The sequence below is a fragment of the Ambystoma mexicanum genome, chromosome 13 (assembly GCF_040938575.1).
Source record: "Ambystoma mexicanum isolate Mex_15411 chromosome 13, UKY_AmexF1_1, whole genome shotgun sequence".
NCBI classification, from domain to species: domain Eukaryota; kingdom Metazoa; phylum Chordata; class Amphibia; order Caudata; family Ambystomatidae; genus Ambystoma; species Ambystoma mexicanum.
In genome coordinates, this window is record NC_090938.1 from 176,180,578 (window position 1) to 176,195,423 (window position 14,846).

At 44.4% G+C, this 14,846-nt stretch overlaps 1 protein-coding gene across 2 annotated transcripts in view; it reads left to right on the forward strand.

Annotated features, from left to right (window-relative positions):
* The window catches only part of LOC138521045 (uncharacterized), a 63,462-nt gene extending 56,050 nt beyond the window's left edge, over positions 1 to 7,412 (forward strand). For both annotated transcript variants that reach the window (XM_069633559.1, XM_069633558.1), the window contains exon 4: positions 1,336 to 7,412. In XM_069633559.1, the coding sequence (XP_069489660.1) occupies positions 1,336 to 1,391 (56 nt within the window). In that variant the 3' untranslated portion in view covers positions 1,392 to 7,412. The remainder of the gene's footprint in view (positions 1 to 1,335) is intronic.
* Positions 7,413 to 14,846: the final 7,434 nt, after the last annotated feature.

Sequence of the window (14,846 nt, forward strand, 5' to 3'; positions counted from 1 at the left end):
TAGCCCCCCACCACGCCAGCTCCGGGGAGTCTTTCAAGCGCTCCCCCGAGCTGGCGTGGTGGCAGAAGGTGTGGCAGGCGCCTCATTGTCATTGAATGAACCCGCGATGGCGGGCTCATTCAATGACAATGGGGTGCTAACGGCACCTATTTAACCTCCTCGCCGGGAGGGAGGAGGTTAAAAAAAAAAAAGTTGCCCATCCTGGCCTCGCCCCCTTCCGCCCCGCCCCCTGTTAACAAGGGGGCGCGGTGGGCGAGGGGTGGCACCAGGGTGCTGCTGCCCATAAGGCCGGCACAGCCTCCTGGGGCCTGTTTGAGCTTGTTCTATCAAACATTAGCACCAAGCATTAGCTTGCCAGTCTTCTTTCTGTGCAGTCTGTTGAGAGGTAATGGCTTAATTGCAGCTGTAATGGCTACTGGCATAATACAAATTTCTTAACTAAGTGTGCTTTCGTCCACTTGATTTATGTCTCCTCCATGCTCTGAAGTCCTTTTAAAGACATGCAAAAAAAAACAAGAGTTTTAGCTCGAGGTATTAGATCGACATTTGCCAGGGACTGCCATCATATGCCCAGGAAATCTCTCAAATTTTCAACTGCTGCGATCTTATGGACACTTAGTGCCATTATACCTGGGCCTAGCAAAGGCTTATCCCATACCTACATAAAGGCCCAAACTGTTGGCTTTGCCAATGCTTGTTTATAGATAGTTACCATGACATTTAAAAATGTTGATTGCCTTATATATCATAGAGCTAATTGAAGATCGTCCTATTACCATATGTATTGCTTACAGTGTAAGTCAGAGCATGAATAACACCACTGGAGAGAGGTACAAATAGAGAGAAAAGCACCGCTGCAGATATCACAATATCAGTCCAAACACATATAAAGATGCACAGCGTTAAAATAAAATAGAAGCACTCAAGTTCAGAAAACACAACAAGATGGACATGCAATCATACAGCAAAGGCCGTACGCACTACAGGGAAGCACACCCATACACGCACATATACATACTTACACAGACACACTCACACGGATGCATGCATATACACAAACACAGACATACAGGCCAATGTTTAACTATTCCTTCCTGCTGGCTTTGATTTGTCAGTTTCTATAAACACATGTGTGGGTGTATTGCAATACAGCAGGTACGTTGAATGAGTCAGTTGCAGAGGACCAAGAACCAACATATAATGAACTACATCTGGAATTGAACGTGTTTACATCATGTGTTTCGGATCAACTTGAACAACAAAAAAAAAAGCTTTTAAAATGATCACCCATGTTCGGAGAGACAAACTAACAACAACGTTTTCTCACTTTTTCAGATTTTTATACCGCAAAGCGCAGGTCTAGCCAGTCATCCAGTAAGCAGAGTCCCTGATGGAGAAACTGGAGAGTCAAGGAGCGGGTGCGGCCCGCTACACCCCTTAAAGACTGCCTTCTCTTAATACGTGTGTGGGCGGATAGCGCTCAAGTTAAGCACTCACCTCAAACATGGCGCAAAACTGAACTCTACCTGTTGGAATCTTGGCAGGACCGACTCAGCCCTTCATCCTCCCAACTTTGATTTGCCACATCTCTGCAGGTGTTCTTTGCCCGGCATCCAGGCTCACCCACACTGTCCTATCAAAAACTTTTCCTATTTTTGGGAAGGTAAAAAATCATGTTCCAATAGCACTTACATCAAGTTCTGTCTTCACGATAAAAGGGCAAATGATATTGAGTTTTTTCAGCTCTTGCACATTTATTTGCTGGAGCTGCAAAACACCCAATGAAAGATTCCAAACGTTTGATCCTGAATTCACCTTGTATTTAACATGAAACTGAAGATTTAGACAGTTTTTTTTTGCATTTGGAGTAGCATAATTCACTAACCATCCCCACCCCCCCCTGGCTGCAGATACGTACAGGTCCTCTTTTCATTTCCCCAAACATCAGTTATTATTAGAAAGCACTTACCCTGTTTTTTATTGTAATTGTAAACTCGCTTTATGCCGGTCTGATAGCACAGCGAGTAGCGCGCTCGCGTTGACATCTGTACAGAACCTGCTGACGCAGGTTTAAATCCTGGCAGGGCCAAACTCAGCCTTTCATCCTTCTGAGGTTGATAAATGAGCACCACACACCGTGGGTAATATAATAAGCAGCGCTCAGATGCCTGAGGGTTTGTGGCGCTATATAAATGCTAAATTATTATTAAAAAGATATGTCTCTTTCGTGTTTACAGTGCTACGGTTTCCACCCGGCAGCTCTTTGGGCTAGTTGCCTGGTCTTAAGTGGTTTAGAAAAGCTCAAAAAAATCTCTACTCGCTTTAGAAGGGTTGCAAGGGACCCACAGCTGACAGAGCTGACCCAGATAAGCCCATCAGCTGACACGAGATGTGATTGGAAGACGGGCGGACGTGAGGCTCCAGCTCTCATAGCCTGACCTTTCGCATTGCACTTAGTGCGAGTGTGGACTCCCTAATTATAAAGGAAATCTCTGTAGGACATGGGTATGCAGCCTTTAGCACTACAGTTCCCATCAGCTCCAAACAGTATAGTTAACAGTGCTGGAACATGGGATTCGTAGTCCAAAACATCTGGCGAGCCAATGGTTGTACATCTTTTCTGTAGGAGGTGCCATATCGCCACCAAAAGGAAACATGAATCTGTGCTGTTTGGTAAAGAGGCCGGGCAAGGTCTCGTTAAGGTGCCACATTAGTTCCAGCAGAAGCAATAAAAGACATCTGCAATGTTTCATATGCAGGTTCCACAGGGTCACATTTCCAAGGCCGGCAAACATGTCTGACGGTGTAATTTATTTTAAAGGACACAACTGTCGTTTCTGTACAGTCATGCGCTACTGATGCCATGGCGATGTATTCTGTTTATTCGGTGAGGGGCAAGGCATTTAGGCCTGGCGAAGGCACCGGTTCCTTGCACAGGGTGAACGCAATGCTGACTTACCTGATCTGATCAATCCAACACGGTTGCATGGAGTGGGATGAGCCGGGGCAGGGAATGAAGACGGTCGCTTTTACGGAGCAAAGCCGGATAGAAATGCAGGTTATGGCTAGGAAACCCAGGAAGCGCATGATGACAATCCAAGGAGATTGTGGCAGACCTGTATTGAAAATCCACAGAGCTAAAGTAAAATAACATAAAACATGCAGAAATTATATGATAATCCAACCTCAATCAGTGGTCGAAGTGAGCCGGAACGGTCGGGAGCAGTGTTCCACTACTTTTGTGTTTACTGTTAACAGTTTCACTACTTTTTGCAGTCATTGTCACCATTACGGAACTGTTCTTAAGTTGAAGGTAAAGCACACTTCTCCCCTTTACTATTCGATGGCAGTTAGAGCTGAACTGAAATATGTTTCAACTCAATTGGCTGTCAACCAGCATGGCTGCAACCCTTGAAAAATGTGTTGCACGGTGCTCCCTTTCTGCCTAGTATGTCCCCTGCCAGTCACAGTTCCACTACTTTTTTTGGTACACTTCTAACACTGCCTAAATTGTTATACATAGTTTTGTGGCAGTGAGCAAAGTGAGTATGATGATAGCTTGATTTTCTCACCCTGATGACAATCTACAATTACCGGCATGCAAAAGTAGGCGTGGCTAAATAATCCAGTCTGAGTATTGAACTTGCGATCAAAAGCAATACAGTGAAATTAAATGCATCACATGATCACGTGCTCTGCTCGTTGATTCTCACAGCAAACAGGTGTATCCCCTCCTTCCCGGCCTAATCCCTCACCGTCCACACCACTAAATCATCAGCTCTTTGCAGGGTCTGCAGCCCTTTAATGTTAATCGCAATTTAAGGTGCTTTGATGCATAACAAGTCAAAACAGACCAAAGCTTTTTGGAGCGCAGAAGTTCGTTTTGAGCCCTCGGAGCATTTGATCGATGTGTTAGACGGCTGAGAAGAAGTCTTTTGATTGGGAAGACAGTTATCCCCCGATTCCGAATCTGGGGAAATGTGTGACCGAATTACTCAACTGCCCTTGGTCCTAGTGTCCTTGCACTTAAATAGCTTTCGCCATGCAATTTGCAATTGAATTCTAGGACTTTTATGCTTCTTAACTATTTTGATTGTACAAGTCCCACAATTCCAAGGAAAAATCCACAACTAGATGGTTTCTCAGACATGGCCTGGGGAAAACTGATAGCCCTGTGCCTACAGGCACCGTGATATTGCAGTGCGTGTAAGCAGAAGCAACCTTATAAGTGTGAGGTCGACTCCTGGACAGGTCATGGTTGCTCTACCCTACAAAAGGCACTCCTGTGCTTTAATACTTTGACCATTGGAGTGTACGTAATCATTGCGTCAAGGATGACCAATGGCTGGGTGGCAGGGAATCTAGTTATGCTTCTCAACTGGAGGTATTCTCTATACCTGGAGGGCGAGAGTTGAAGGTACTGCAGACTGTCGGTCAATCTTTGCCCCAATTAGTGAGTTTCAAGGTAAATACTCCGGACTGTTTGCAGTGGCCACTCGTCAGTGGTAGGCCATCACAGTGAGCGTAGGAAAAAACATGTCAACGTTGAATGGGCTCCAGGGATATTGGGGGCTTACTTGGCAGACCAGGACACCTGAATGCCTGGCAGTGCTGAGGTAGAGCTTGTCACATGTCAAGGAAGCGGGAAATTCCATGAAGTTGGTGCCTCACACAGGCCGGCATTGCTGGGACAAAGCCAGTCCTAAGTTTGGTTATATCATAGCCCTGACCGACGCTTGGCCTCAGCGGCCCATCGGTAAATGTACCCTATTTTTCCATGTAAGTTTGTTCTCCTTTGGCTGGCTCTGGCCGTTCCAAGTTATTAGAGTCACTGCTTTCCATAACCTGCTGTAATTCCACTGGCGATGGAATCGCTTTTGAACGTTTAATTTGCTTGGGCATGGTGGCCCACGACTGCTCCACGCGGACCCTGAAATAAATATGGACCATTGGTGAAGTACCTATAGAAGGTCACTAAAGTTATAGGCAGTAATTACCGATATGTACTAAAAACGTCTAGATTAACTTCATATGACAACCCAGTGTTTTTTCTACTGCAAAATGTAATGGGGACATCAAGGAAACAGGGAAAAATGCAAAAGCGACTTTTCCCCAGAACAGCCGTCTTTCCCCTATCTCCTAATCACTAAATGAACAGTATCAATAAAGATACAGGGGTGCAAGGTAAAAAAAAAAGATTCATTCAAAGCACTTCATTGTTGGCTATTAAAAAGGTACGCCAATACCATATATGGAACTAAATTGATGTTTTGCCCAGAAAGGTTTAAACTATAAATATGATTATTGCTAGCAAGCCCTGAACTCCCATTAGCAAATAAATACATAAATAAATAAATATGTATATATATATATACACACACACAAAAGGGTGTCCACCATTGTCTCCAATTATGTAGCGCACTAAAGCAGGCCTCACATTAGCACACAAACGGTCAGCAAACCACTTTGTCCGCAACTCTTGTGACTTAAGTTAAGCGACATGGCCACGCTTCTGTATTCTGCAGCATGTTGCCAGTTAACAATTATTAATTTATGTTTCCCACTTGAAGTTCCTGTGGCAAAGCTTCTCCTCATGTTCCTGTACCTCCCGCTCAGTGCACTCAGATTTCTCTCTTGTCCGCAGTAGAGCTAATATGTGCCCCCCGCCACCATCTTATTTCTTGGACTTGTGAAATATTATTTTCATTAGTGCTGAGGCATTTCTTTCAGTTTAAACTTGATGATGTATAATAAATGCCTATTGTTTATAAGCCTTTTCGGCGGAGTGAGTTCACTCTTTTGAAAGAAGGCCATCTCTTCCTTCTAGTCAAGATTTCCTTCTACCTTGACGATCAGGGTCACCCGCAGTGGTTGTTCAAGTCGAGGGTAGTGGTTATTGCATACATTTGCACTTTTAATTTTTGTTTTCTTTTAAGAAAGTTGATCGTTTTAGTGTTTTTACTGGTATATTTAACTCCTGGTCCCCCTTCCTTAATGTTGTTTTTAAATATTTCATTTCCGTCTACTGACGTGATTTGCTATTTTTTGTTTTATTTACTTTAGAGAAGAGTTTAATTTTTAATATATTGCAACCTTTGATATTTAATCCAGGCAGAAATACGCAGAGGACTGATGTTGTTGGGCCAGGAGAGAGTCCTAGAGTGAAGTCACTGGGTTGACAAGAAATCCCCAATCCGTGCACAGTTTGTATGCTTGTCTAATGTTGTTGTTCAAGCTGCAGGGTATTAAAACTCAAACCCAGGAATGATGTAGTACTCAAGATGTAGTATCCATATTTCACATGAATTACATCATTCCTTTGAATTATGGATTTTCAACCAATAACTGTTGTAGAAATGTGTCTTTGTTCTTACCAACTAACGCAAGTCTCAGCCACATCATTAATTTTTTATAACATTATTCCCCAAGTCTGTGTATCTGCAAAAACAGGATGCAATACTCTGAACCAACCACTACATGGTGGCCTATGCTATTCATGTGATTCTAAGCAGATACAAACCCCAGAAAGACGATTACTGGGTACGAAATGTTTGTCATATTCCATAACCTGATTATGTTGACATGTCTATTTCTCGTATGCTGTATTTTGGCCCATGCTTATTATTTGTAAGCTGTTATACTCTCAGGGCCATCTCTCTGATTGTAAAACACTTTTATAAAGCCATGGTATTTTAATCATTAGCACTTTGCATGATGGCACTTGCAGTTTTGCATGTTGACATTGTAAGTATGGGCATAAAATTGGTAGCGTGCAAGGCTGCTTTTGTCTAAAAAGCCACAACTGGTGACAGGTTGACATCCGGTCAGTTGACAACACTGTGATTATTCCTTTAGGTCCTTATTGAAAACAAAACCTGCTTAGGTGGTCCATTTTGTTGGAATGTTTGCATTGAGAACAAGCTCATTTTAATATGATAATAATTTTTAAAAAGAGCACTTCTGTGCAGCGCTGTGCAAAACTAGTATATGAATACAAAAAGTTTGCAGAACGCTTTGATGGGCCGAGGGGCCAGAATTTGCTCGAACTGCACACATCGCACCCTAAAGTTTGAATGGGCATAGATCCTGAAAAACATTGCACCATATGTATAAAGTGGCATATGAAAACACGCCAGAATACGTGCACTATTGCTTTCATCGAAGTGTGCAAAAAAGTGCAGATTGATTCCTAGTCATGAGAAGCTTGAACATGCGACTGATGGGCTGTCGACTTCTGCACGAGTTGTATAGATTGCACTTTCTCTTCAGAACATTGCTTTGCTATTGTTCACACTAATTGATGTTATTTATACATGGGAATGTGTACTGTTTTTTTCTTGTGACTTTCGATTTAGCTGCTATATTTATCATGGAAACGAACAATAATGGAATAAATATGATCTTGAAAAATGTGCGTGTCTCCTTGTCTGCTAATTGATTGCGTTTCTTGTTCTGCCTGCTGTACCCCACTGCAAGAATGGACCCTCAATGTATTCCTACTACACTTAGAAACAAGCATTGGCATTGTCAACAGTTTGGACGTTTGTGTAGGTGTGGGAAAGGCACTTGCCAGGCACTGCCATATTGGTATTAATTGGCCATTGGTGGTAGCAGGTGCAAAATGGTGCGGGTACCTGGGCATCTAATAGCAGTGCCTGGAAAATGCCTAATAGTTATACACAAGCCCCAACTGTTGGCTTTTCCAATGCTTGATTTGACAGGTCTTCGGTAAAGGACACGGAAAGTGCTAATAAATAGAGTGGCTCAAGCCAGACATTGTTAAGACATTTTTATTACAGCAGCGCATGTTTGAGCCCCAATTAAGTAATTAACTCCCAGAAAACTGCTTTGAAAAAACACTGGCAGGCACTTCAATTGTAAAGTTTGATGATAAGGCTTGATTAAAGCGAGCTGAAAGAGTTCCCATGAGGTAGCGGGTTGGAAGGGGACCAGCAGGAACTGGGAGGGAATTGTTATGGGCATTAGCATGGCCATGGGCAGTCAATGGGTGGGCAAATATCCAAACAACACAACACCTACAAGCTTTGTTGTCCCTCCTCATATGCCATTTCTCCCGATCTGTAACCTCACACAATACTTTCAGCCAGTGCTGCATTTATACTCTCAGGTGTCTTGTCTGTGTTTTTGTACTTCAGCTGGATCAATTTGTGATAGGTTCGAATACTGTGCATTGCTCTGCAATTGAGTGAGTACTACAATGGCCTGCTCACACCACCGGACTCAAAATAATTGCACTACCTTCATGGTCTAAAAAAGAAATTAGGAGGGCCTGGAACCTCTGCCCTCATGACAGCATAACACTTCCTCCGGAATCCCCTCACTCGCACTGTCTGGACCACCAAATCCCCTTCAAAACACTATGCTTGAGCTTAATGGGCCGCTGGCCCCTAATAATCTGGAAAACGGGATCGAAATTCCACCGCTCAAACCCATATAATAGCTACATTTTGTACACAGCACTGTGATGCATTGTCAAGCTATGTTGGTGATCGATAAATAATATGAATGAACAAGTACATAAATATGGTCGGTAGAGGCTCGCGTGCCCGCTTTCTCCCCCAATTTTCAGTGCTATGCGATGACACCCAGCCATTTTCAGGCTACCCTCGGCCTCCTCCTCTCCTTCCCTCATCTCTGACTGTCTGTCTGCTATCCAGGAGTGGTGTACCGCCAGTGACCTCTGCCTTAATGCCAGTAAGACTGAGATGCTCCTCATTGGCACACCCGCTCCCTCCTTTCCTGTCACTCTCTGGCCGGCCGCTCTTGGCCCTCTTCCTGCTTTCACCTGCGATGCTAAAAACCTCGGTGTCATCTTCGACTCCACACTCTCCTTCTCTCCTCACATCTCTGACGTCTCTAAGAAGTCACACTACCAGCTGCACCTCCTCAGAGGTATTCTTCCTTTCCTCTCCTTCCCCCAGAAGCTCACTGTCTCCAGAGCCCTGGTTCTTTCTAGGCTGGATTATTGCAACAGCCTCTATCTAAATCTGCCTGCTTCTACTCTGCGCCCTCTGCAACTCATCCAGAACAGGACTGCGAGACTTGTCCTTGGCCTCAAGCCCAGGGATCAAATCTCTCCAGGACTGTAATCTCTGCACTGGCTCCCAGTGGCTGCGAGGATTAAGTTCAAAACCTTCTGCATTGTCCACAAGGCCTTGTGGGGACTGGGGCCTCAATACCTTCAACGCTCTCTTCCTAAATATCTTCCTTCTCGAGCTCTTCGCTCATCAGCCTCCAACTCCCTCAGGGTCAGTCGCTTCTCCAAGCAACGAGTTGGTGGTAGATCTCTTTCTTCGGCTGGTGCCTTCCCCTGGAACAGACTCCCTGCCTCCCTTAAACTTGAGGAGAACCATCTCCGGTACGGAAGCACCTCAAAACCTTTCTCTTTGCTTCTGCCTTTTCTCCTCCGCTCCTCTGATAACCTCCTGGCTGTAACCTGAATTGCACTGGCTACCTGGACACCCTCGGATCTCGGTCCGGGTCCCTCCCCCACCACCATCACACACCTGCACTGCCCGCCTGGCAACCCCTGCACTTGGAACTGTTTCTGCATCCCTACAGTCCCCCTATCAGCCTTTGACACCTGATGTCTGCACTTACCCTTGCACTTGCCACATGCTGGGCGTTACTTTACTTATTGTTATCTATTCCTATGTACTGCACTGTCCCTACCCCCTTCCCACATACGTGCGTGATCTGAATGACACCTGGCCTAGTAGGCCAGGTGTCTGTCATCCCTTTGTCCCCCTCCCCGCCTCGACGCGCCTTGAAACACTTGTCTATAGGCGCGTTATGAATGCCATATCATGTCATATCATGCCCAATGCCAGAACACACCCTCCTTTGCTAAGAAGAACCAAAAGACTATATTTCTCTGAATGTACACTGTCTCACTCAGAAAGAAGCCCTCACAGTACTACAGAGACCAGAATGCACTTTGCCTTTTCAAAGCACAGTTGTACCATCAGGAGATCGTATCCCAATATGTAGAGTTACAACCGGAAAAGGAAGCCCCAGCAGGAGGTGTGTCACCTTTTCAAGGAGCAGACTTCCGGCTTTTCTCTTCATTTCAGCAGTGACTCCCATTCCTCATAGCTTACCCATTCGTGTGTTGTTTACTACAGAGTTTTCCACAACATGTGTATGTGCAAAAACTGGCATATGAAGTGATTTTGCCACCAAAGGCATACACTTCTTGCACAGTGTTCTTTCCCGGAACAGAGTGCATTTGGCAGCACTTAGGTTCCATGCCTTCCCAGAAGTAGAGGTCCTCCGCTACACCCTGCCTAAACCCTATCCACAGACTAGATATGCCCCAGAATGCACTGTGCATTCATTAATACTGACGCATGGGTGTATCTCACAGCATTTACTCTGTCCTGCTTAGTATGTTATGTTATGTTTACTTATATCGAACACCTTTACCACACAGGGGCAGTCTCTAGGTGCTCACGTGACTCTGCAAGAAGGAGGACAGGGTTGGTTAATGAGGGTAGAGTGATAGGATAGGTCCAGAACCAGGAGAAACTGGCATCTGTGTGTCTTGGCGTGGAGATGGTTGATTGCGTGCACTGGTTTGTTGTATCCGTCAGAGTAAAGCCCAATGCTTGGGTTGTTTGTTATGTGTGAATATTTGTTAGGTTGGGTGTGTGGCTGTGTGTTTTATGTGCATATTGGCTGATATTTAAGGTTGTGGGTGTGCACACTGACTTGTTGTATTCGAAGGCGTAAGATCCAGTGTCTGAGTTGTTTGTTGTATGCGAGTGTTACATATGCTGGGCGTGTGTTTGTGTGTAGTTTGGCTAGCCCAGTGGGCATGTATAGTATGGTATAGTAAAGCACAAAGGCAGGGCACTCTAGATGCCGAGCAGCTCATCAAACGGGCTGGGAGTCAAATGAAAACCCCAAACAATCCCCTCAGAAAACCAACAACTACCCCAAAAAATGATTGCAAAGTACATGCAAATCCACCCAGAAGGCACTAAAAAACAGGCCAAAAAAAGGATTGGAAATTAAGTAAAGCATTCACAAAGCACCTGCCAGGCCCTCAGACTGCTTACGTAGTGGTCTCTGTGCAGGTGGCTACAGATTAGACAGCCTCGGGACAGAGGCAGAGAGACACCTGACTGTCGGATCCAATATCTAAGGGGTTGGGTGGAAAAAAAGAAAAAAGCCAGAAACCAGCCACGGACTGCAGCACAAAGGCAGGGGACTCTAGATGCAGACCAGCTCAAGAATCGGGCTGGGAGTTAAATGAAAACATCAAATAAACAGCTCAGCATACCAACGACTAGTCCATAAAAAGATTGCAACATACACACAACACCTCCAAAAGGCACCAACATCAAGATAAAAAGGGATTGGAATCAAAGTAAACCACTCACAAAGGAGCAGCCAGGCCCTAAGACTGCATACCAAGTGGACTCTGTGCAGGTTGGCTACAGATCAAATTCAGGAAGGTAGAGGGAAGCAGGGAGAGATGGCCACCAGTACAGAGGCAGAGATGCACCTGACTGCCTGAACCAATTGCTAAGGGGTTGGGTGAGGAAAGGAAAAAAGCCAGAAACAAAGGACGAAGGGCCAAAGTCAGGGCATACTAGATGCAGACCAGCTCAAATGACAGGTGGGGAGTCAAATGAAAACACAAAAAAAATCAGAAAACCAAGAACTAGCCCAAAAAGTGATTGCAAAATACTCTCAAATCCCTCCAAAAGGCACCAATATCCAACCCCAAAAAACAGATTGGAATCAAATTAAAGTATTCACAAAGCACCAGCCAGGCCCTAGGACTACTTACCAAGTGGCCTCTGTGCAGGATGGCTACAGATTACATTCAGGAAGGGAGGGGAAAGCAGGGAGCTATGGCCGTCAGGACAGAGGCAGAGAAACACCTGTCTGCCAGAATCAATTGCTAAGAGGTAGGGTCGAGAAAGGAAAAAAGCCAGAAACAAACAAAAGACTACATCACAAAGGCAGGGCACTCTAGATGTAGACCTGCTCAAAACACAAGTTGGGAGTCAAAGGAGAACTCCAAATAAACCCCTTAGAAAACAAACAACTAGCACAAACAATGATTGCAAAATATCCACAAATCCCTCCAAAAGGCAACCAAAATCAAGCCAAAAAACGATTAAAATCAAAGTAAAGCACTTATAAAGCACCAGCCAGACCCTAAGGCTGCTCACCAAGTGGTCTCTGTGCCGGATGGCTACAGATTAGATTCAGGACGATAGGGGGAAGCAGGGAACGATGGCCACCAGGACAGAGGCAGACACCTGGCTGCCTGAACCAATTGCTATGGGGTTAGGTGGGGAAAGGAAAAAAGCCAGTAGTAAACAAAGGACTACAGCACTAACGCAGGACACGGTAGATGTAGACTAGTGCAAAACACAGGTTGGGAGTCAAAGGAGAACTCCAAATAAACCCCTCAGAAAACAAACAACTAGCCCAAACAATGACTGCAAAATACACACAAATCCCTCCAAAAAGCAACCAGAAGTCAGCCAAAAAATGACTGGAATCAAAGTAAAGCACTTACAAAGCACCAGCAGGGCCCCAAGGCTGCTCACCAAGTGGTGCTCTGCCGTATTGCTACAGACTACATTCAGGAAGAGAGGGGAAGCAGGGAGCGATGGCCACCAAGACAGAGGCAGAGAGACATCTGACTGCCTGAACCAATTGCTATGGGGCTGCGTGGGGAAAGGAAAAAAACATTAGTAAACAAAGGACTACAGCACCAAGGAAGGGCATGCTAGATGTAGACTAGCTCAAGAAACAGGCTGGGAGTTAAAGAAAACCACCAAATAAACCCCTCAGAAAACCAACAAATAGCCCAAAAAATGATTGCAATAGGCATAGAAATCCCTCCAAAAAGCACCCAAAACAAAGCCAAAAACAGATTGGAATCAAAGTAAAGCACTCACAAAGCTCCAACAAGGCCCAAGTGGTCTCCGTGAAGGATGGCTACAGAAAACATTCAGGAAGGGACAGGGCCATCTTAAGCACTTTTGGGGCCCTGGGCACAGACATCTTTGGGGCCCCCTTCACCAAGCCGAAGGAATTAAGTGATCAAGAATATCTGCACCCCCATGCCGCAATCACAACCCATAGGTTGATATGCTGCCTCACAGCATTAAAAATAAGGATGCTTACTCCCTGTAAGTCCCCTTACCCTCTTCATTTTTGCTCTAATCAGACTGATAAACAAGTACCATTTGAAGGCCAACATTATCAGTCTACGAAGAGGTTACTTCTGTTCTAGCATAGATACAAGAGACATTTTATCAATAGAATCCAGGAAGGTATTCAGTCTGTAGTGTTAATGCAGGGCTGTGTGTAAAAGGTACATGTAACCACCAATAGACAGAGAACTCACATTTGCTGCCTCACAGAATGCAAACATGCTCAAGCATGGATATAGCAGACCAATTGGTAGGAAGGAGAAAGCTACACATACCATAGCATGGGTAGTGGATGCAGATTAGAAGCTACCAGGAAGGTGTCAATATGTAGACACACTGAGATTAGAAGTGGGACATGGTTTTCAAATAGTGTTGCCATTAGAGATCAAAATAATAAAGTGCCTGTGGTGTGCAATATATCAATGCTCACTATTACCGTGGCAACAACACTATAGCCAGTGAAAACATAAGTGAGGCTGTTTTGAAGATCCTACCTTGAGAAGGAAATCTCTCTGAAGGTCTGACAATTTTGAAAGATTTAGGGAGTGGCAATGTTGAGAGGCAATACAAGATTAAATTAGATGCCCAGCGTTACACAAACTGGTTAAGGGGTGAATCTGGGATTTGTGCCAACTCCGCAATTTCTGCATTTGAACACTTTCATTACCAGTTGTTACTATTAATTAAAATAATCTAATTTTATAAAACGGACTTGGAAAGTAAACTAATCACATTACCAAACATGACAATTTGGAAAAACAAAATATTATAGAAGGGTGTAACCAGGATGATTCTAGCTTCATTCTCTCCATCATCAAGAGACGTATATAAGTACCAGCATAACAATCTGTGGGATGTTTTTACCCATGCATCCGAGCCGTACCAAAAAAAAAAAAACCTGTGCATTACTGGCATTGAAAACATCATGATGGCCAGAGCTTCCCAGAAAATGCCCAGGGAAATGCATGAAGAATAGGCTGCCACCCATTTTTGCTGATGTTATGGGCACAGAAGGGCACTGCCTAAAACCACCATTGGACTACCCACACAGTAGCCTGAAACCATTGGGAATGGCAATGCTGATTGCCAAAAGCAACCTAGAACTGTGGGGAATTCATTTTCTAAAATCCCAAAAATGGTTGCATTACCAGTACTCACCACTATCAGAAAGCCGGCGTTTTAAAACCACCAGACTTTTGTGTAAAACTGAATAAATGAACCCAAAGCAGGCCAAAGAAAGACTTACTGAGAGGTGGATACAATGTAAAGTTATATTCTGAAGTGACTTGAAGGTTTATAACAAGACTGGCTGAGCTCTGCAGGTCTGCAGCGGCTTAAACTGAAACTGGATTTAAAATTACCAAAAATCGAAATGTGTAAATAAACTGAGGGACAGACTTGTGACTGCCACATAGTTTGTCACTGTTAAAATGTCATAGTTTTGAACTTAGAATCAGCATTCTAGCTGCATGTGTAAAAAGTGTTAGTTTTATTTGAATGCAGAAAACTGGGTAACTAAAAGTGACATTAGCTGGGGCCTGGCTTAAGGAACTGGATTCTGCCTGACAACGTACCCCCAATTGGAGTGAAACTGGATCCACAGCAGTTCTCAGGGCTGGCTGCATTCTGAGGGGAGGTTACTCC